The 23,293-nt window shown below is 43.3% G+C and overlaps 3 protein-coding genes and 1 pseudogene across 8 annotated transcripts in view; all 4 read left to right on the top strand.

Annotated features, from left to right (window-relative positions):
- Nucleotides 1–215: 215 nt before the first annotated feature.
- On the top strand, nt 216–7,594 carry LOC106569445 (E3 ubiquitin/ISG15 ligase TRIM25-like). Of its 2 annotated transcripts, none has more exons than XM_014140800.2 (8): nt 216–634; nt 1,830–2,369; nt 2,453–2,548; nt 2,692–2,925; nt 3,729–3,751; nt 3,828–3,973; nt 4,964–5,235; nt 5,470–7,594. In XM_014140800.2, exons 1-8 carry the CDS (start codon nt 623–625, stop codon nt 5,737–5,739), a joined length of 1,593 nt encoding a protein of 530 aa, XP_013996275.1. In that variant the 5' UTR covers nt 216–622; the 3' UTR covers nt 5,740–7,594. The 2 variants fall into 2 exon arrangements, with proteins under 2 accessions (XP_013996275.1, XP_013996276.1); XM_014140801.2 differs by having other exon boundaries at nt 219–448.
- LOC106569452 (cerebellin-1-like) lies at nt 7,106–13,322 on the top strand (annotated as a pseudogene).
- A 4,686-nt stretch (nt 13,323–18,008) lies between these two features.
- LOC106569447 (uncharacterized) lies at nt 18,009–20,931 on the top strand. The gene is made up of 2 exons (XM_014140803.1): nt 18,009–18,296; nt 19,106–20,931. Exons 1-2 carry the CDS (start codon nt 18,111–18,113, stop codon nt 20,804–20,806), a joined length of 1,887 nt encoding a protein of 628 aa, XP_013996278.1. The 5' UTR covers nt 18,009–18,110; the 3' UTR covers nt 20,807–20,931.
- Nucleotides 20,932–23,059: 2,128 nt separating this feature from the next.
- Nucleotides 23,060–23,293, top strand: part of LOC106569448 (chromodomain-helicase-DNA-binding protein 8) — a 29,350-nt gene continuing 29,116 nt past the window's right edge. For all 5 annotated transcript variants that reach the window (XM_045694266.1, XM_014140805.2, XM_014140806.2 and 2 more), the window contains exon 1: nt 23,060–23,168. The gene's annotated coding sequence lies outside the window, so the exon portion shown is untranslated. The remainder of the gene's footprint in view (nt 23,169–23,293) is intronic.

The raw sequence follows: 23,293 nt of genomic DNA, 5'->3' as shown, positions 1-23,293 counted from the left end.
TCCTTTGGAATTTGGTTGTGCTTTTAGATGGTTGAAAGCATAGTGATAACACATTGGGAATTCAACAAACTTTTGGCTGTCTTTTTGAGTGGGTGAAAATAGGCTGGAATCTCACTGATCAACGTATCTACCAAATATTACCCAATTCTCCACGTTTACTGACGTGTTGTGCCCAGTGGGAATATGCTGTTTGCCTACTGGAGAGTTGCTTTCACTCCTCCACTTACTTCATAGCGCTGCAGATGCAGGAAAGGAGATGAGAAGAGGAAGCCTCCCTACAGATTTCAGATGGAAACTCGCTCTCTGAGTTGGTCATGTGACTCAGTGCTCTCAGAGGTCAGTCCCTCTGCTTAAACAGACATAGGTATGGGATTAGCCGGTTTCTACACACAATGACAGGACAACACCTAACGATGGCCACACTCTGACAGCCTTGGGACACAAACAGGTAGGGGGAATCTATACTGAACAATCAGAAGAAAGAAAGAAAGAAAGAAAGAAAGAAAGAAAGAAAGAAAGAAAGAAAGAAAGAAAGAAAGAAAGAAGAGTTTCATCAGAATGTGTATAGGACAGTTGTAAACCGGAAAGCAGGATCACATATGCAGGCAGGCCGGTAGTCCGGATGACTTCCATTGTGAGTAGATTGCCACACACATTTACATATAAAAAAAAACGTAAACGTCCCATGTCTGTCACGAATGTTGAATACAATTATATTTGAATTTACTCTGCCGATTGATTATCCATGGGGTTGGTCCTTCAGTGGGTCGATATTTTGAGACAAAATATCCACATGAAGTATTATTAAACCTACTTCAAAATGCGGGTCTCTGTGTGTGGCAATGAAGATTTGTTTGCTCATGACCTAAGGCACGTGCACAAGACGAAAGCACATGCATGCATACTAACGAAAGTCTTGCAGGTGTTTACGTGGTTTTAAGCATGTGCCGGGTGATATACATTTCCATGCCAGTACCAGCACTCTAAAAAGTCGGGTAAATAATACTTTCCTGTGGATATTTGGTCTAACAAAAATTACCCACTGAAGACCAACTGCACAGACAACCAGTAGAGTAAGATCAAATTACATTTTATATGTACGGAAACTTTCCATGTTTCTTCAGTGGTTTGTTTCAGACTGTTATACCAAGAATTGGTATCTCAGCCAGATTTTTTAGGCAAGCAGGCGGGCAGGGAGGATGATCCCTTGATCCCTCCATTGCGACAGACAGGGATTGGGATGAGCATCAGGTCAGTGTTACAACTCCATAGGATGAGAATAAACTCAGTGATACGGGTTATACCAGTTCAATACAGAATAAACTGTCCTGTCTGCCACTAAAGACAATGGAAGATCTTGAGGTGTTCTAATAATTGAGGACAAAGGCCGAAGACCTTATAAACAGAATTAATGGTTGATTAGTAGGCAGATAAAGAGACCAGTTGGGCCCGTGTAGAGGACTACACTGAACAGGTCCTGTTCCTAATTCCTAGTATTAGTTTTTACATAAGTGACTTTGTTGTGAACACTCTTAGAAAAAAGGATTCCAAAGGGGTTCTTTGGCTGGGTTTTGTTTGGTTATTTAGAATTATAAATGGTTGAGTATGGGGACAGCCAAAAACACTAGGGTTCTAGATAGCACCTTTTTTTAAAAGAGTGTACTGTAAACGTACCTGTCCCCAGGACTCACCGCTTATAACGGTTATCATGTGGCTTCTAAGACCTGTGGCTTGAAAATAAAATGTTGGGAATTAAGTTGATTTCAACTGCTCATTATTTTTGACAACTTGACACAAATGTTGACATTGTGATGTTTTTGTTTACAAAGGTGCCTTTTCCTTTTTGTGTTCCTGTTGACAAAACGGTTGTCATGGCGTCCCTGGAGGAGGAGTTGACCTGTTCAGTGTGCCGCGACGTCTTCAGCCAGGCCCAGCCCTTGCCGTGCGGCCACAGCTTCTGCCCAGCATGTGTGCGAGACGCCTGGGGCCACGGGGAGGCGGGGGTCAGGGGTCGCTTCACCTGCGCACAATGTCAGGAGGAACAAGGGGTTGTGGCGTGTGACTGCTGCCCCCCTGTGGGGGACGGGGACCAATCTGGGAACGCTGCAGCGGTGAAGACCTGTCTGCGCTGTGAGGTGTCTCTGTGTGCCGAGCACCTGAAGCCCCACCTGGAGCGGCCTGCCTTCAAGACACACCTGCTAGTGGAACCTCTGGGAGACCTGTCCCACCGCAGGTGTCCTGCCCATGAGGAGATGTTCCGCTACTACTGTGCAGACGAGCGGGTGTACGTGTGTGCAGACTGTTTATTGGAGGGTGGCCACGCACAGCACCGGGTTAAAGGACTGAGGAAGGTGCAGGAGGACCTGAAGGTCAGTTAGCGACCTGTAGTTCCTTACAGCTGGTGTTATAGTGTGGCTTTAACAGTTCTAAAGCCGTGTGTATGTTTCCACAGGTCATCCTCCAGAGCCTTCTCCAGAAAGCAGATGAGAAGCTGAATAAAGGTGAACAGATCCTCCAAGAGCACCGGAACACTGACCGCACTATAACAGTAAGTAACCACATACTGTATGCTTATAGCAGTCCATCAATTTACTGTTTGTGCTTATGTTGTCTATCCGGCCTTCTATTCTGCCCTGACGTTGAGTCTTGTTATGACCTTAGTCTTTGGTGGTGGTTGTTGTCCGCCTGCAGGACTTGTCTGCGGCAGATGACTCCCAGGTGGAGCGTATGGGTATAGCCCTGCAGCTGCAGGTGGAGAGGCTGGTGCTGGCCCTGAGGGAGAGCACCAGGAAGGAGAGGCAGCAGGCCGTGGAGCGCCTCCAGAACAACTGCAGCAGGGTTAGAGAGGACCTGAGCCAGACCCAGGACATCCACCACTACCTGGGCTCCTTGCTGGAGGAGACAGACCCCTTCCTGCTCATCTGGGTGAAATGTTTATTAATAACCCTTTTACCAGGTACCAGTATGATCAGAGAGGGGGTTTGAAGGAGCCTATTGGTATCTGGGGATGATTTGGGGACCATGGTAGTAAGAGGAGCCAGTTTGGGAATTCAGCCAGGCTAGTTAACACTCCTAGTTCTGGGGCAAGTTCCATGGGATTATTTGTGACCACTCCAGAGTCAGTTTTGCAATATGGCGATACATATCCAACCTCACAGTAACCATTTCAGGCAGTTATTCTCTGTGCGTTAGACACAACCTTTGAGTAATGTCCAACAAACCAAATAGATCAAAGCCATCATCTCAAACCATTGGATTATACAGTACGTCACTATTCTGGTAATCATTCTAAATCTCAACATTCACCTTTGTACTGTACTGCAATGTTTTAACCACCTACTGTATTTATTTATGAGACAGCATATGTTGTACACTACATAACGGAGGATTTAAACTAATCTGTTTACCTCCCTGTCCATCTGGGGGAGATTGACAGGGCCATTTGTGCAGGATTTGTACGATGGCATTAAAGGCTTTGTGCTTCAATTCATTACCGTCAACGAATGTCTATTTTCTTGAGATGGAAAATTTGATTAACTTTATTAAAGGAATAGTTTGGGATTTTGAACATGAGGCCCTTTATCTATTAACCCCGGAGACTCTGGAGAAGTAGATAAAGGTCTTCATTGCCAAAATCCCAAACTATCCCTTTAACAGTTTTGTGTTATAACAGTGCATTTTAAGTCTTAAAACAGTCCTTGACTCCTTTTCTTTTGTTCTGTCCACAGGCATTTCAATCTGATGACTCAAGGTAAATAAAAAATAGGCACTCGTTAGTATGATATTGTGTGTGATTTATGTCTAACCTGCTGTGCTCTGTTTAACAGGCTGCTTGCGGACCTTAACTGTCCCCAGTTCACTCCTGACTCCCTCAGCCTGGACAGGAAGTATATTATGGAGGATATCGAGAGCAAGTACAGAGAGTTCATCACCGAGACACTGCGCTGTCTCACTGAACTCAAGAGAGAGCTCTGTGAGTGCACAGGCCAAACCTTCAACCAATATATTTGAGATGGGAGGAATTCAGGCTGTTTATTCATTCATATATTTGTTTCCCTCTCTGCTTCGTACAGTGCATTCTGAAAGTATTCAGTCCCGTTTACTTTTTCCACATTTTAAAATTGATCAAATAGTGTTTTATCCTCTACACACAATACCCCATAAGGACAAAGCAAAAACAGGGTTTTCCCCCCAAAAAATGCAACTGAATTAACCCCCCCCCCCCCCGTCTGGCCACTACCATAAAGGCCTGATTGGTGGAGTGCTGCAGAGATGGTTGTCCTTCTGGAAGGTTCTCCCATCTCCACAGAGGAACTTTGGAGCTCTGTCAGAGTGACCATCGGGTTCTTGGTCACTTCCTTGACCAAGGCCCTTCTCCCCCGATTGCTCAGTTTGGCCGGGCGGCCAGCTCGGAGAAGAGTCTTGGTGGTTCCAAACTTAATCCATTTAAGAATGATAGAGGCCTCTGTGTTCTTGGGGACTTTCAATGCTGCAGAATGTTTTTGGTACGCTTCGAGATCTGTGCCTCTACACAATCCTGTCTCTGAGCTCTATGGACAATTCCTTTGACCTCATGGCTTGGTTTTTGCTCTGAAAAGCACTGTCAACTTTGGGACCTTTATATAGACAGGTGTGTGCCTTTCCAAATCATGTACAACCAATTGAATTTACCGCAGGTGGACTCCCAAGTTGTAGAAACATCTCAAGGGTGATCAAATGGAAACAGGAGGCACCTCAGCTCAATTCCGAGTCTAAAAGCAAAGGGTCTAAATATTTGTAAATAAGGAATTTTTTATTTTTAATATATTTGCTAAAATTTCTAAACCTGTTTTCGTTTTGTCGTTATGGGGTATTGTGTGTTCATTGATAAAGAAAAACTATTCAACGTGGCAAAATGTGGAAAAAATCAAGGGGTCTGAATATTTTTCGAATGCACTGTATGTCTGTTTCTCTGTTTCCATAGTAACAAGTCCGTTGACTCTGGACACTAACTCTGCCCATCCTCTCCTGAGCGTTTCGGATGACCTGCGGTCAGCCATGCGGGTCAAACAGCGCCTTCCATGTGCCACTCACCCTGACCGCTTTGACCACTGGGCTCAAGTCCTGACCGTCCAGACCTTCTCCTCAGGAACCCATTACTGGGAGGTGGAGGCAGAGGGCTTCTGGGACATTGCGGTGTCCTACCGGAGCATCGGGCGAAAAGGGAAGGAGGGCACTGCCTTTGGAAATAACAAGGTACATTATCATCACCCTTCTTCTACATATGGTCTTTAATAATAGGAACAGTTGTGGTAATAAGAGTAGTATTAGATATTAGTTTATTTGATGGTGGAAGCCAAGCCTTTTGGAATTTCTTTGTTAACTGATCGAGGAATTTAATTGGTCTATTTAAATACAACTGACATCACAAGAGGGATTGGTTGGTTTTTCTAATGACTGCTAGATGATGGATGAGGTTTTGATTTGCAGATGTCTTGGAGCCTGACGCAGCAGCACGACAGGAAGCTGGCTGCCTGGCACAACCGCAGGAAGACCCGCCTTTCCAGCCGGATGTCAGGCAACCGTGTGGGTGTGGCCCTGGATTATGGCGTAGGCACAATCACCTTCTCAGAGGTGGGGCCTTCCAACACCCTGACCCACTTGCACACCTTCAGCACCTCCTTCAACCAGCCTGTGTGTCTAGGTTTTGGCCTCTACAAGGCTGAGCTCCACAGCAGAATCTCTATAGTGAGGGTGTGAGGGATCATAGGGACCAGAGAATAAAAATTATATTTCTATAGCTGGGACACCTTCGGGGTGGGCCTCAGGGATGGAGACTTTGTGGGAGGTTTCCTTCTGGAACATCTCCCAGGATCTCATGAGGGATTGGACTATGAACAAAAGAGCTTGTGTGAGCATGAATAATTGTAAGACTACATTCTTACAGCACTCTGGACTTGAAATACTGTGAACTATGACTTTGAATCAGTAAGGAATGGATGTGTATGTCCTACTTTTGTCACAGTTTAGGGGAATTTGAAAGACCCAAGTAACTTGGACCCAAGGCAGAGGGTTTTTTGATCAAATACATCCAAACTACAGGACAATATTCTGAAAGAATTAGAAAAGTACACATTCAGTTGATAGTTCTAGATTATTGTGATGTAACAGCGATGAGAAACTCCCTTTCATGAGTTTGTTTAGACAATTATTTTATGCATACAATAATCAATATGGGCTCTATGTGGCACCCATGTACCAAGCTAAATACCATACATGATGTTGTTAAGAAAAGGGGGAAGGTATGTGGACTGAACCATATTGTAATATAGATTACAAAATCATCAGGCATTAGAAGTTTTCACAAAAGTTAAATTACACTGAGTGTACAAAACATCATGAACACCTTCCTAATATTGAGTTTCACCCCCTTTTGCCCTTAGAACAGCCTCAATTTGTCGGGCATGGACTCTACAAGGTGTCAAAAGCATTCCACAGGGATGCTGGCCCATGTTGACTCCTATGCTTCCCACAGTTGTGTCATGTTGGCTGGATGTCCTTTGGGTGGTGGACCATTTTTTTTATACACACAGGAAACTGAAAAACCCAGCAGTGTGAAAAACCCAGCAGGGTGAAAAACCCAGCAGGGCTACAGTTCTTGACACAGAAACCGGTGCGCCTGGCACCTACTACCATACCCTGTTCAAAGGCACTTAAATATTTTGTATTGCCGATTCACACTTTGAATGGCACACACACAATCCATGTCTCAATTGTCTCAAGGCTTACAAATCCTTACAAATCCTTCTTTATCCCGTCTCCTCCCTTTCGTCTACACTGATTGAAGTGACAGCAATAATGGATCATAGACTGAGCAGGTGAATCTAAGGGAAGGTTATGTCATGAAAAGAGCATGTGTTCCTAATGTTTTGTACACTCCGTTTACGTAGGCTATTATATTGAAAAGTATTCACTTGAAGATGGTCAAGGTATGACCTTCAACAAAATAACCTTCAATATTGAAACATCTCAGATGCAATACTTTCACTGGCACTTTTCATTGTTTGAGAAAAAACGAGTGAGTGCGAGAGCGCGTAGTGGGTCCTCTGGCATGGCCATTTAGATGCCTGTTTCAAAGGGAGGTGTCTGATAATGTAGAATGGGAGAACAGAGAAGAGAGAGGTTACGAAGAATGTGTTGCTATCACTCCATCTCTAAGGACAAATGACTGACTTCAACTGATATGGAAAGCAAGGAGGACACCTTTCAAACTGAAACAGGTGATATCCTCATCTCTTTTTTTTTATTAATATAAACCTAGACTCCGGGATTGTATTACAGTACTCGGTGAATAAATGCCTAGTTTTGCAAATCCCTACATTACTTGTGTTTAAAATCTCAGATCATTCAGGAAGACTGTTCATCTTCCGACTATTTATTGAATATTGGGGACCAACTCTATAAAACAAACCGTGTTGGGTCTGTGTGAGGGAGTGCGTGGGTGTTTGAAGAGCGAGTGTAAGGTTGTTTATAACCGGGTTAATCACTAATGTCATAGTTTAAAAGGTTGTTTATAACAGGTTAATCACTAAAGTCAAAGAGAGTGTGATCATCAGAGATGTGTCAGTGTCTTTTTACACTTGAATTTAAGAAATGTAGAGAGATTATTTTAGGAAAGGGATTCACATAAACAGAGTATAAAGTCTAAAATGTTGTTCTACAGGTAACTGCCAAAATAAAGGAAACACCAATTTAGTGTCTTAAAATAGGGCGTTGGGCTACGATGTGTTGCCAAAACAGCTTCAATGTGCCTTGGCAAAGATTCTACAAGTGTTGGAGGGATGCGATACCATTATTCCACAAGACATTCCATAATTTGGTGTTTTGTTGATGGTGGTGGAAAAAGCTCAGGGGCCACTCCAGAATCTCCTGTAAGAATCTCCCATAAGATTGTGTAACTGAGACGGCCAAGGCATATTGTGAAACATCAGCAAGTTAAGCAGTCTTCGTCACTAAAGCCACTGCCAAACGTGCACCAACAATCACCCCTCTTTCAAAGTCACTTGAAATCTCTTCTAGCCATGGTAGCCAAAATAATGGGCAAGTGGGCCTGTCCAGCATTTTTATACATGACCCTAAGCATGATGGGATGTTAATTCCACACCTGTGTGGAAGCACCTGCTTTCAATATACTTTGAATTCCTCATTTACTCAAGTGTTTCCTTTATTTGGGCATTTACCTGTATGTATACTATCAATACTGGATGAAGTGCCATCTTCCCTGTGTGATATACAGTAACCATATATTTAGTTGTGAAAAGATAAACACCTGAGGAATTAAGTGAGTAAATAAAAGAGAAGGACAGAGACACTAAGTGATAACATGGTGGGTGAGAGGAGGAGAGGGGCATGTTGAACGTCAGGAGGGAGATAGCACGTGAAAGATGGTCTCAGTGGAGTTGCTCCCCCACTCCCTCTTTCTTTCTCACTACCTCATGGATTGTACATCCTCCCCTGCTCCCCCACTAACAATATTCTCCTCTTCATCCTCCTCTTCATAAGCTTTTCTGGTAGCCAATGCCAAGATTCCTCACAGGTGCCCTTTCTTTACCTTTCTCAATTTATCCCTCCCTCCCTCCCTCCCTTTTTCATTCTCTCTCTCAGGTCTTGTGCAATGAGGAAGTAGATTGGAACACACCCAAATGTCTATTTGTCCTTGCCATCCTGCCCCCTACTGCCGCAGTTGCAAACAAGCACAGAATCCACAGGAGACACATCTGTGAGAACAGAGTGAGTGAGAGAGAGAGAGGAAGGGAAGGACAGACAGATAGTGTGGGGGGAGATAGAGGAAGCGACTGTATGTGTTCTGAATTTGGCCCCTGCTGCTGAACACTAATAACCCCAAAACCTCCTGGTTGTCAGTCCTACCTGTTGACTCACCTGTTTTTATTACTGGGAGAATTCCTACATAGGGTCTACACTAGGTGGGATAAGAGACTGCTGTCTTAGATCAGGGTGTTCGACCAAGTTCAACCAATTGAGGACCCTAATGATCCTGATGAAAATCAGACACAACATCAACAACATTTAGGGCTTGAGTAAGCAAAGGACAGAATATCTATTGATTTAAAAGCCGTACACCTCTTTTGCTTGAGCATGTGTATCTATGTCTCTAAGTAACATTCCTCCATAATTGAATCAATCACAGATTTACATTCAAAACATTGCCAATTAAAAGCATGTATCCCAGGCTGGTTCATCCTTCCAACTTCGAGCCCACAGTGCTGCTAGTGCTCCTAGTGCTGCTGCTCCTATGGGGGCCTCTAGGGGCCCAGGCCCAGAATGACACAGAGCCTATCGTCCTGGAAGGGAAGTGTTTGGTGATCTGTGACTCCACTCCCAACTCTGAGCCAGCGGGAAATCCGCTGGGCATGTCAGTACACTCAGGCACGGGCCGGGTGGCCTTCTCTGCCATCCGCCAGACCAACCATGAGCCCACAGACATGAGCAACTGCACCATGATCAACTACTTCGACCAGGTGAACAAATGCAAAGAAACATTGACCATATGAAGTATCACATCAGCAGGTGAAGTTGACTCATGCCTCCTGATTCTGATGAATTCTCTTTGGTTGTTGATTGATTTCTCTTTGATTGATCATTGATGAATGATTGATTAATGTACCTTACAAAAAGCATGAGCTGGCACACACCCAGATAAAATTATTGTATGTAGAGGTGCTGACTAACGGTCGAATAAACTATAAGCTATAAAATAAAGAGAGTAGCACACTCTATATAAACTCAGGAAAAAAGAAGCGTCTCTTTTTCAGGACCCTGTCTTTCAAAAATAATTTGTAAAAATCCAAATAACTTCACAGATCTTCATTGTAAAGGGTTTAAACACTGTTTCTCATGTTTGTTCAATGAACCATAAACAATGAATGAACAATGAATGAACATGCACCTGTGGAACGGTCGTTAAGACACTAACAGTTAGGCAATTAAGGTCACAGTTATGAAAACTTAGGACACTAAAGAGACCTTTCTACAGACCCAGGGTCCCTGCTCATCTGCGTGAACGTGCCTTAGGCATGCTGCAAGGAGGCATGAGGACTGCAGATGTGGCCAGGGAAATAAATTGCAATGTCCGTACTGTGAGACGCCTAAGATAGCGCTACAGGGAGACAGGACGGACAGCTGATCATCCTCACAGTGGCAGAGCACGTGTAACAACACCTGCACAGGATTGGTACATCCGAATATCACACCTGCGGGACAGGTACAGGATGGCAACAAACAACTGCCCGAGTTACACCAGGAACGCACAATCCCTCCATCAGTGCTCAGACAGTCCGCAATAGGCTGAGAGAAGCTGGACTGAGGGCTTGTTGGCTTGTTGTAAGGCAGGTCCTCACCAGACATCACTGGCAACAATGTCGCCTATGGGCACAAACCCACCGTCGCTGGACCATACAAGACTGGCAAAAAGTGCTCTTCACTGACGAGTCACGGTTTTGTCTCACCAGGGGTGATGGTCAGGTTTGCGTTTATCGTCGAAGGAATGAGCGTTACACCGAGGCCTGTACTCTGGAGCGGGATCGATTTGGAGGTGGAGGGTCCGACATGGTCTGGGGCGGTGTGTCACAGCATCATCGGACGGAGCTTGTTGTCATTGCAGGCAATCTCAACACTGTGCGTTACAGGGAAGACATCCTCCTCCCTCATGTGGTACCCTTTCTGCAGGCTCATCCTGACATGACCCTCCAGCATGACAATGCCACCAGCCATACTGCTCGTTCTGTGCGGGATTTTCTTCAAGACAGGAATGTCAGTGTTCTGCCATGGCCAGGGAAGAGCCCGGATCTCAATCCCATTGAGCACGTCTGAGACCTGTTGGATCGGAGGGTGAGGGCTAGGGCCATTCCCCCTAGAAATGTCCGGGAACTTGCAGGTGCCTTGGTGGAAGAGTGGGGTAACATCTCACAGCAAGAACTGGCAAATCTGGTGCAGTCCATGAGGAGGAGATACACTGCAGTACTTAATGCAGCTGGTGGCCACACCAGATACTGACTGTTACTTTTGATTTTGACCCCCCTTTGTTCTGCGACACATTATTCCATTTCCGTTAGTCACATGTCTGTGGAACTTGTTCAGTTTAAGTCTGAGTTGTTGAATCTTGTTATGTTCATACAAATATTTACACATGTTAAGTTTTCTGAAAATAAATGCAGTTGACAGTGAAAGGACGTTTCTTTTTTTGCTGAGTTTATAAACTCCCAGTAAATTATTGGGTAAATCACCAACGTTTCGGCATCACTGTGCCTTCTTCAGGGTGATTTCTATACCACCACTCCCCATCTCTCTTATTCTCCTTTATTAATTCTCTCCCTTTCTCTTCTTACCTCAGATCCTGGTGAATGTGGGCAATCACTTTGACCAGGAGAGCAGTGTCTTCCTAGCCCCCAGAAGGGGAGTCTACATCTTCAACTTCCATGTTGTGAAGGCCTATAACAAGTGAGATACACACCACACATACATATGTAGCATCCACACATGTCTCACATACGGTTAGTTATTTGGCATTGAGACTGTGATTTTTCTTCCCCAGGTTAGTCTGATTGTGAATGGGTGGCCAATGATCTCAGCCTTCGCTGGGGACCAGGATGTGACGCGGGAGGCAGCCACCAATGCAGGCCTGGTGATCATGGAGAGGGGAGACAAGACCTACCTCAAACTGGAGAGGGGAAACCTGATGGGCGGCTGGAAGTATTCCACCTTCTCCGGCTTCTTGGTTTTTCCCTTATAGGGGGACAGTCAGCAGGAGGGAGAGGAGAACAGAGGGAAAGGACAGAGAGAAAAGGGGATGAGAAAGGACAGAGGGAAATACGTAGTGAAAGAGCAATAGGGTGGGAAAACGGTGCGACTGAGAAAGAGATAGGATTTCACGTCTAAGAGAGGCAATTATAGATGAGGGATGGAGCGAAACAGAAAGACGTAATGAACATTGATAGCTGCGGGTATGTGAATTGTCTCATACCGTGTCCAGTTTATGTGTAACTTGTCCTGTAGGATGAAGGATTGAGAGACTATTTTTGTTCAGATACCAGAGTTGATGATGAGCAGTATCTGCAATCAATTTGTATCTTTTTCATTTTCACTTTTAAAAGTAATAAGATAAGTAAATCCTGTAGCCTTTAAAACATGGCAAGACCTGAATACAACATTCGATTGACATTTGGATCTCTGGTATTTTTACCTGTCAATCTGGCCAGCCCCATGGTTTCCTGTTTTGTTTAACCTGTTTTTTAGGTGACGGATTATATTCCCTATTTGCCTGTATGTGTTTTGCAGAGTGCATACTTCTTATGAAGATTTAAACAAGTCATATTAAAATTAATATATACATTTGTCACGACCTGACCCTTGTAAGATGTCATTTTCTATAGTAGAGTAGGTCAGGGCGTGACAGGGGGTGTTTTGGGTGGTTTTCTATTTCTATGTTTAAATTCTAGGTTTCTATTTCTATGTTGTTTTTTGGGATGATCTCCGATTAGAGGCAGCTGATCCTCGTTGTCTCTAATTGGAGATCATATTTAAGTAGGGTTTTTTTCCACCTGTGTTTGTGGGCAGTTATTTTCTATTTAGTCTCTGTACCTGACAGAACTGTATTCTGATCGTTTGCCGTTTGTTATTTTGTCTTTAGTGTTTTTGAGTTAATGAATATCATAATGAGCACTCAACACGCTGCGCTTTGGTCCCCTCTATACGACAGCTGTTACAGAACTGCCCACCACAACCGGATCAAGCAGCGTGCTCGGGAGGAGATGGATACCTGGTCTCTGAACGAGAGGCTAGAGAGGGTAAACTGGACTTGGGGCCAAGTAATAGACAGATATAGAAGCCTGCCAGGGAGGCACGGGAGGCTACAGAAACCCAAATACATTTTTTTGGGGGGGGCACATGGAGCAGTCGGCGGAGCCGAGGAGCAAACCAGAGCCAATCCGGGAGAAGAGGGAAAATTTGGAGAAGGGAGAAATGGGAGAGTTATTGAGTTGGTGGAGGACGCATTAGTTTTTCCCAAAGGAACGTGTCGTCAGTTTGGTGCCACCTGAGTCAGCTCCCGTACTCGTCCTGAGAAGTGTGGAAGTTCTGGAACAAGTGATACCGGCTATACACACCAGGTCTCCAGTACGTCTCAACAGCCCGGTACGTCCTGTGCCTCCTCTCCGCACTCGCCCTGAGGTGCGTGTCATCAGCCCGGTGCCACCTGTACCAGTCCCACGCATCAGACCTCCGGTGCGCCTCCACAGCCCAGTATGTCTTGTGCCTGCTCCTCGCACTCTCCCTCCAGTGTGCTTCCACAGCCCAGTACGTCCTGTGCCTCCTCCCCGCACTCGACCTGAGGTGCATGTTACCAGTCTGGCGCCACCTATGCCTGTCCCACGCATCAGGGGGGGTGTCACATCCTGACCCTCGTAAGATGTCATTTTCTAGAGTAGGTCAGGGCGTGACAGGGTGTTTTGGGTGGTTTTCTAGGTTTAAATTCTAGGTTTCTATTTGTGTTTTTTTGGGATGATCTCCAATTAGAGGCAGCTGTCCTCGTTGTCTCTAATTGGAGATCATATTTAAGTAGGGTTTTTTTCCACCTGTTTGTGGGCAGTTATTTTCTGTTTAGTCTCTGTACAGAACTGTATTCTGATCGTTTGCCGTTTGTTATTTTGTCTTTAGTGTTTTTGAGTTAATGAATATCATAATGAGCACTCATCACGCTGCGCTTTGGTCCCCTCTATACGACAGCCGTTACAACATTAGCTCTTTAGAAGTACTATGTGAATTAGATTATTATTTTTGTTTTATGCATGTTACAGATTATCAATATTCATTCTTGTGTTCTTCATTGAACCAGTATCATGACGGCTGTTTGTAAATATAGCTCTCACCACCAGAGTTGGCATGATGGCAGGGCATTGGCAAGTGTGGAGAGCATTAGCATAGTGAATAACGGATACTCCTCATAGGGCTAACAGTCATGCACAAACAGATGGAGGCTTTGGCGAGCACACAAGCACGTCTTCGCCGGACTCCTGTGGATCAAGTGTGGTGTGCTGTCACAACTAGTCAGTCACGCTTCCCTAGTTAGGGGTTCAACAGCTAAGCTGGTGAAACCCTATTGTATTTGTTAGCGTTTATTATTATTAGAGGTTCAGCAAGCATAGGCTCTAAAGACCTATTTTTATTATTCCAGTTCATTATTAGAATGTATATTTCCGTGAGATGGTAATGCCTACAAAGGTGCAACTTAACATGATGGTAAAGTCCCGTCTGCCACGCACTCTCTTGCAATCCCATGCCAATTGGCCAGATGGTGGCACTATAACAAGCGATTAAAATGCAAACTTTGGAAGATCACGCCCCTCACAACGTGACCTACGGTCATGAAATTCGGTACAGAGGTCTCTTTCTTCACAAGAAAAACCTTTTCCTCAAGGACCCATAACGTCCGCCATGTTGGATTTTTTGCCATTTAGAATTTTGTGAAAAGCACTTAAAATTCTACTACTCTGGCACCGAATGACCAATCTACAAGTAACTTGATACATGTCATGTATTGACCAAGGTCTCTGAAAGCAACATCTTTCCAGACTATACTCAACCTATGCAAGCACATTCAGATCAACCCCACAGTGACGCTATAACTGGCACATGTTTATATCACTTGATCTGTTTGACCGAGTGAAATTTGGCACACAAGCTCAGGGACATGCATCTAGCTAACCTCTAAAGCATGGTTTAGTTTGGTTTCAAGCTCTTTGCTCATAGTGGCCATATTGTTTGATCTAGAGTCTTGAAAATGTTGCGTTTAAAAACATGGGTACATGCTGTAGATGCTATGTACCAAATGTGGTGCTGATCGGTCCCAGGTCCTCAAAATCATTGGAAATGTTCCAAAATACCTCAAGCATATTATATTGCATGATCAGTTTGATTTTGAGTTCTGATGTTTGTCAAGTGTGATAAATAGTACAGAAGTAACTTGTCATAGGGAAATCCGTAAACATTTTCCTGGTGGTGGCACAGTGGACACACAGCTGAACCCCGGCAACGCAGCATTAATTATTATTCCTCTACTTCTGTAAAGGCAAATTAAAATGCAAATTCCTGTGAGATTATAAGGCCTAGGAGGATGCAACCTGGTATGATGGTAAAGGTCCAAGGGCCACACCCTCCCCTGCAATGTCTTGCCAGTAGGCCACATGATGGTGCTATAACAATCGATTAAACATGTAAACTTTGAAAAGGCACGACCCTCACACCGTTTGACCTAGTCATGAAATTCAGTACGTAGATCCCACTCCTCACAACGAACAAATTTGCCTCAAGGACCCATAAGGTCTGCCATGATGGATTTTCCGCCATTTTTTATTTTGTGAAAAATACTTAAAGCTTCTCCTCTGGCACCGAATGACCGATCTGTATGTAACTTCATATGTGGCATCTATGTACAAAGTTCTCCCAACACAACATTTTCCAGATTAGTACCTAAAACAACATGGCCGCTATTGACCAGTAAGCATTCACATGGGCGTGGTCTGGCACATAATTGCATATAAATCAGTCACGGATATTCATATTGTAACAAAACTTGGTACACATTCCAAACACTGAAGACTCGACATATTCAAGCATATTGACCACACAGTGGCACTATAAAGGGCATATGTTTATATATCTTAATCTGTTCGATTCAGTGATTACATTTGGCACACATGCTCAGGGATATGAGTCTAGCTAACCTGTAAAGTGTGGTTCAGTTATGCCGCATGGTGGCGCTGTTGGACATGAAAAAACATTCATGCAAGCTCATTGGCTCATAGTGGCCATATAGTTTGAGTTAAAATCCTGGAAAATGTTGCGTTTAAAGACATAGGGACAGAGATGATGGATACCAAATTTGGTGACAATCGGTCCAGCGGTCCTGAAGAAGATGTTTAAAGTAATCAACATCATTGAGGTATTTTGGACCATTTTCAAAAGTTTAAAACAGAACGGGAAACTCCAGTCGTCAGGGGCTGGAGAGATGTCACACTTTTTCCTCATCCTTACCAAACATAGCATATTAAAGTAATTGCATTCTAAAGTGAAGATCATGATTAGTTGATTATTGTAATCAGGTGTGTTAGCTGGGGCTGGGGCAAAAGAGTGACACCAATCAGGCCCCTGAGGACTGGAGTTGCCCATACCTGCTTTGAAATGTCATTGGAGACAGACTATTGAGTCATGCCTAGACGGGATACAGTTTTTGTCCCCCCAAAAATGTGTGCCTTTTAGCTAACCCTAACTATTCTCTTAACTCTTTAGCTACCCTCCAAGTTCATCATTAAGATCGGGGCCCTGGGTCTGAACCCAGCACTGTGCAACTGGGTCCTGGACTTCCTGATGAGCCGCCCCCAGGTGGTGAAGGTAGGAAACAACACCTCCACTTCACTGATCCTCAACACAGGGGCCCAACAACGGTGCGTGCTCAGCCCTCTCCTGTACTCCCTGTGCACACATGACTGCATGGCCACACACGCCTCCAACTCAATCATCAAGTTGCAGACAACACAACAGTACTAAGCCTGATTACCAACAATGACAAGACAGACTACAGAGATGAGGTGAGGGCCCTGGGAGTTTACTGCCAGGAAAATAACCTCTCACTCAATGTCGACAAAACAAAGAAGCTGATCGTGGACTTCAGGAAACAGCAGAAGGAGCACGCCCCTATCCACATTGACGGGACCGCAGTGGAAAGCTTCAAGTTCCTCGGCGTACACATCACTGACGATCTGAAATGGTCCACCCACACACGTGGTGAAGAAGGCGCAAGAAGGCTGAAGAAATGTGGCTTGTCACCTAAAACCCTCACAAACTTTTACAGATGCACAATTGAGAGCATCCTGTCGGGCTGTATCACTGCCTGGTACGGCAACTGCACCGCCCTCAATCGCAGCGCTCTCCAGAGGGTGGTGCGGTCTGCCCAATGCATCACCAGGGGGAAAATACCTGCCCTCCAGGACACCTACAGCACCCGATGTCATAGGAAGACCAAAAAGATCATCAAGGACAACAACCACCCGAGCCACTGCCTGTTCACCCCACTATGATCCAGAAGGCGAGGTCAGTACAGGTGCATCAAAGCTGGGACCGAGAGACTGAAAACAGCTTCTATCTCAAGGCCATAGGACTGTAAAATAGCCATCACTAGGTGGCTTCCACCCGGTTACGTAACCCTGCACTTTGGAGGCTGCTGTCCAATATACAGACTATAAATCACTGGCCACTTTAAACATGTTTTCATATTTTTGCTTTACTCATCTCATATGTATATACTGTATTCTATTCTACTGTATTTTAGTCTATGCCACTCCAACATTGTTCATCCTAATATTTATATATTCCTTAATTACATTCTTTTACTTTTAGGTTGTGTATATTATGTGTATTGTTGTGAATTGTTAGATATTACTGCACTGTCGGAGCTAGAAACACAAGCATTTTGCTACTCCTGCAATAACATCTGCTAAACATGTGTTTGTGACAAATAAAAGTTGATTTGAACCTGCTGCATAAATTCTCTTAAACCTACCACCTTCGGGGTGGATGGTAGCCTAGTGGTTAGAGTGTTGGGCCAGTAACTGAAAGGTTGCTGGATCAAATCCCTGAGCAGACAAGGTAAAAATCTGTCGTTCTGACCCTGGTAGGCTGTCATTGTAAATAAGAATTTGTTCTTTTTGACTTGCTTAGTTAAATAAAAAAAAAGTATACAATGAAAAGTTATCTTTGACAAAATATGTATCCCTTCTAGAAAAACTCACTATTGGGGAAGTAATTATACCCAGGTGCCACATCAATATCATCTCCTAAATTGTGATCATACACGACTGTAATAAAGACCATTTGGAACAAAGCCACAAACATACAGGGGGCTGGCTTACTTCGGTAGAAAGTAACCAATGGTAGTAACGCATTACAAGTAATCCGGATTACGTGGTTACGTAATCAGACTACCGCAGTGTGCTTTGTCTGTTTCCACAAATTGCTGTCTCGCTCTAAATGCAACACATTGTACGGAAAAATTGTTAAAAATGGATACCGGTATGGATACCAGTACTCTTGCCACATCTTTCCACGTCTGGCGATATCGACAACATTTTATTTTCAAGGAAGTAAAAGACAAGAATATAATCGTTCAATGTGTTCTATGCAAACCCAAAATCCGAATGCTGTCTACCTCCAAGAACTCGACATCAAATCTGAAGAAACATTTAGAGGTTAGTAAATGCTTTCAATTAACACGTTGTATGGCGTGTTAAAAATGCAGATAGTTTATAAAAAATGTAGCCAAAGCCCGTATCAACTTTATATACCAGCTGTGGCCTAGCTACGACTCTGCTACCATCTCTTTCCCAATAAAGAATGAAGGCTTCACTGTGTTTTGATTGGGTGGCGGTGTATTTCGTCCAGCCCATAATACTGACATTTCATTGGTTCCCTCGTGCGTCGCCATACCCCCCAAATACAATAACACGATCAGACAAAAAAGTATATTGGAAATGTAATTCGAACATTCTTAAACATTGCAATACGTTGTCATTTTCACCTACTAAAAAATAACAACAAAGACAGTAACCACAAAGACATTTGGGAAGGGGTGCGCTTCTCAATAGAGTAGCCATGTCCAAGAGCATCACATTTGTTCATTTGCTGACTGACTGATATATTTTGTATTTTGTGACTTGGCTAAGATTGTGTTTTGCATACAAATAAAGAAAGAAAAGGGTGAAAGTAAAGGGATCTTGCTAGTTTCACCTAGCCTGTTTCTTCCTATAAGTAAAGCTGGAGAGGAGGCGAGGATGCCACTTAAGACTTGAGATGCATGAAATGTATATCATATGGGTAAACGGGATTCTACTGGTGGTCAGTGTGTATGTGTGTGTTCACCTGCAGAAGCAATTGCACAAGGATGGGCTCTGTGTATATTGCAATAAATAAGTTGGGCAAATATTTGGGGCATTACAAATACAACAGATGTTCTGATATGTATGCTTCTGTATTAATGCATTATATTTTTGTATTTCAGAGAAAGCATCCCAGCATGTATTTAAAGTCCCCTAAAGTTGAGATGAATGGACCAAATGGACCAACCACCTCAGACTCTCCTAAGGAGCCAAAGTACAAGAAATCCAAGCTGGAAAACCTAGTCCATCAAATGACGTCACAGCCAAAAGTGAACGCCCTGGTCTTCAACTTCATGGTGGACGATGTCCAATCGCTGTCTGTCTTGGAACAGCCTGCGTTCAGGAAGCTGATTGAGGGCTTAAGTGGAGGGAAGATGTCCATGACCCGAAATACATTTATCAATAGAATTGAGATGGCATTCTCCAAAATGAAGGATAAACTAAAGGAAAATCTGGACAGTGTACAATCAGTGTGCACTACAGCGGATATCTGGACAGCCCACAACAGAAGCTACATTGGGATGACATGTCATTGGATTGAGAAGAATGAGCTGGAGAGGAAGTCTGCTGCACTTGCCTGTGCCAGAATACAGGGTGCACACACATTTGATACAATTGCAGCCAAGATAAACGAGATTCATGTGGCCTACAATATTGAAAACAAACTTCAGGCTACTGTCACTGATAATGGCAGCAACTTCGTCAAAGTCTTTAAAGAGTTTTCAAAGGGGGACGATGAAAATGATGAAGATGACAATGTTGAATTTGAGGACGTGGGCACCATTCTTGATGGAGCAGATGAGGCAATGCATCTCTTTCTGCTGCCGCACCAGAAATGTGCATCACACGCATTGAATCTGATTGCCTCCCATGACCTAGCGCAAGCTCTATCACAGGGAGAAACTGCCCAAGTGTACTACAGCGCAATGGCCAAGTGTTCTGTAGTATGGAACAGGGTCCACCAATCCCCATTGACTATAGCAGCAGTGGAGGACATAGAGAAAATGAAATTGACTGCTCCTTGTGAGAGTCGCTGGAATTCTGAATACTGTGCAGTGGAAAAGATGGTTTCTCTCCCAGAAACAAAACTAATGGATGTTTGTGACAGCCTGGGGGTCCCAAGACTGCTATCTTACGAGATAGCATTTTTAAAAGAATACATAGATGTCTTCAAGCCACTTGCTTTTGCACTGGACCTCTTCCAAGGAGAGCAAAAATGTTTTCTTGGACTGGTCATACCAACGGTACTCACATTGAAGAAAAAGCTATGTGAGAAGAAAACTCTTACACTCTATCTCTTCGACGTAATCAACCCTGTTCTAGAAGCAATAGATTCCCGCTTCAAACAGCTGTTTGCTAGTCTGGATGCAAAAATGGCAACAGCAACTACTCCACAATTTCGTTTGTGGTGGCTACCAGAAGCTGAGAGAGAAGACATGCATTTGATGCTAGTAGCTGAGGCGACCCCAATGGAACTGACTGATGGTGCACCAATCGGCAGCGACGACATGCAGTCAGAAGATGAATTCTTCAGTTTCGGACCTGGGACCGGCAACAGTGACACAGAAGAGGAAGTCCGGAGGTACCTAGAGGGAACCAGCAAAAATCTCAGCTGCCTGAAATACTTCCCAAGAGTGAGAAAGCTGTTCCTCAAATTCAACACCATCCTACCCTCAAGTGCTCCTGTGGAGCGCCTCTTCAGTCATAACGGGAACATTCTCACCCCCCAAAGGAATGGTCTGACTGATGATCAGTTCGAGCAAGTTCTCCTTTTGCGTTACAACAGCAAAATATGCACACAGGACAAAATATTCCCTGAATGAAAAAGGAATGTGATTTTTCTCACAGATTATGTATTAGTGGTGTATTCTTTGTGTTTGTTAAGCTGTTTAAAAGTAATCAAAGGCTGTGCGTACTGAGGATTAAACAGAGATTTATGTTTGAAAAATGTTTGTCTGCGTGACATATTATTATACTGAACAAAAATATAAATGCAACATGTAAAGTGTTGGTCCCATTTTTCTTGAGCTGAAATAAAATCCCAGAAATGTTCCATACACACAAAAAGCTTATTTCTCTCAAATGTTGTGCATAGATTTGTTTACATCCCTGTTAGTGAGCATTTCTCCTTTGCCAAGATAATCCAGCCACCTGACAGGTGTGGCACATCAATAAGCTAATTAAATAGCATAATCATTACACCGGTGCACATTTTGCTGGGGAAAGTAAAAGGCCACTAAAATGTGCAGTTTTGTCACACAACACAATGTTGCAGGTTTTGAGAGAGCGTGCAATTGGCATGCTGACTGCAGGAATGTCCAACAGAGCTGTTACCATTTAATAGAATGTTCATGGCTGTGCTCCTACCCAGTAATGTGAAATCCATAGATTAGGGCCTAATGAATTGATTTCAATTGACTGATTTCCTTCTATGAACTGTAACTCAGTAAAATCTTTGAAATTGTTGCATGTTGCATTTATATTTTTGTTCAGTATATATATATATATATATATATATATATATATATATATATATGAATATATATATATGAATTTATATATTCTGAATATTGAGTTATGTACTAGTTGTTAAATGTGAACATAGTCTACTAGTTGTTAAATGTGAATGTTTACTTAACTATACTTGTCAGAACATTGAGTGTTCTTTACTAGTTGTTAAACGTGACAATCTACTTTTCTTTACTACTTTGCTTAAAAAAAATGTACACAAGGCTAATAGCCTACTTTTTACACGAGTACATTTGAAAATGAGTAACAAAAATAAAATGTAACGTGTTTATTTGTGCGTTTATTAAACATGAGGTTACCTTAAATATTTTAAAAGATGTAATGTAATTTGTATCATGTAGGGTGGCAAAATTCCAGTAAATTTCCCAAAATTCACAGGTTTCCCAGAAATCATGGTTGGAGGATTACAGATATCCTGTTATTCCTTCCTGATTCCAACCAGGATTTCTGGAAAACAATGGCATTTGGGCAAAGTTGCTGGATTTTAGCAACTCCAGTATCCGGTAACTGATTTTCTGTGTTCCTACATGGCTTTGGAGACCTCCAAACAGAGGATCCAAACTATCACCTCTAGGCGGCAATGTTGAGTGTGTGTGTGTGTACAGTGAGTGTGAACCTGTTCCTCTGTCTCCAAAGCCATGTAGGAACACAGAAAATCCATTACTGGATAATAGGGCTGTAAAAATACAGTAACTGTTGGCAACCTATCTTTCATTTAGCAGGCCACTTTTAGTATAATGTAACAGTTCAGTTTGTGTGTACCAGGAAAATAAAAACACAAGACAATACCCAGTTTCAACTTAAATAGAGAGCACCATACAGAAAATCACCTACTTGGAGCATAATGGGGCAAAGGTGAAATGAGTGCATCTCATCAGGTGGGAGTTAATGGACAAATGGGCATTTGAAAGAATTGAGGTGAGGTGTCATTTTTTCCTCTGCTGCCAGTGATTTTGTTAGTGAATCCAGTGCTAATAATAATATATTTGATGGATGCGTCTTCTAGAGACCATCACAACATAAGCCTCAAGGTGCATTTCAGTTTTGATTTAGTGTACAGAAATAATATAATTAAGAACATTTTAAAATAAGCACTGCATCCCGGTCTGGGCACAGCTAAAATTTTGAGTGAAGGGTTATAACCTTGAATCAACATGGTCACCTTTTGTAGAGACTGAAAATATAAGCGGTCAAGTTGTATTATTGCCTGGATGGTTAGCAAAACATTCCCCATTAGTAGATACATTATGCAGGTAATAGGACATATCTTTACTTCTTATTCAAGTTAAACTTGCAGTAAACTGGTGGTTACGCGTTTGTTTGGATGTTTGACAGCAAAATCCAACGTGTAGGACCTCTGAGCCAAATTGTCCCAACTAGGCCGCATTTATTGTTTTCTCAACCTAACTATGTCTATTACTGTCTCCCGCCCAGTATTCCGTTCATTATATGATGGACAGCCCTATTCAGCCAATGGTATGTTAGAATCCTGCCGGTTTGTGTAAATTCAGACCAATGATAGTCAAGCGGATGAGATTCGATGGGCACACGTTCATTTTTTCGTTGACAAGAACGTTAGTTCCTGCTCTTTGCTGGCCGTTTCCTGTAATCGTACAGTGTTGTGAGACGGAGAAAGCCATGTGTGTCGATGGAAAGGTACATTTAGCACCCCTAAATTATAACTGAGAGTCGGGGCAATGGATAGTATGGTTATTAGGGGATATTTTTTCTGATGAACAGACCTAGTCCAACCCAAATAGCATTGCGGCCTTACCCGTGTC

The sequence above is a fragment of the Salmo salar genome, chromosome ssa14 (genome assembly GCF_905237065.1).
Source record: "Salmo salar chromosome ssa14, Ssal_v3.1, whole genome shotgun sequence".
In the NCBI taxonomy this organism is placed as follows: Eukaryota; Metazoa; Chordata; class Actinopteri; order Salmoniformes; family Salmonidae; genus Salmo; species Salmo salar.
The sequence above is the reverse complement of the archived record's forward strand: the minus strand, read 5'-3'. Positions and strand labels throughout refer to the sequence as shown.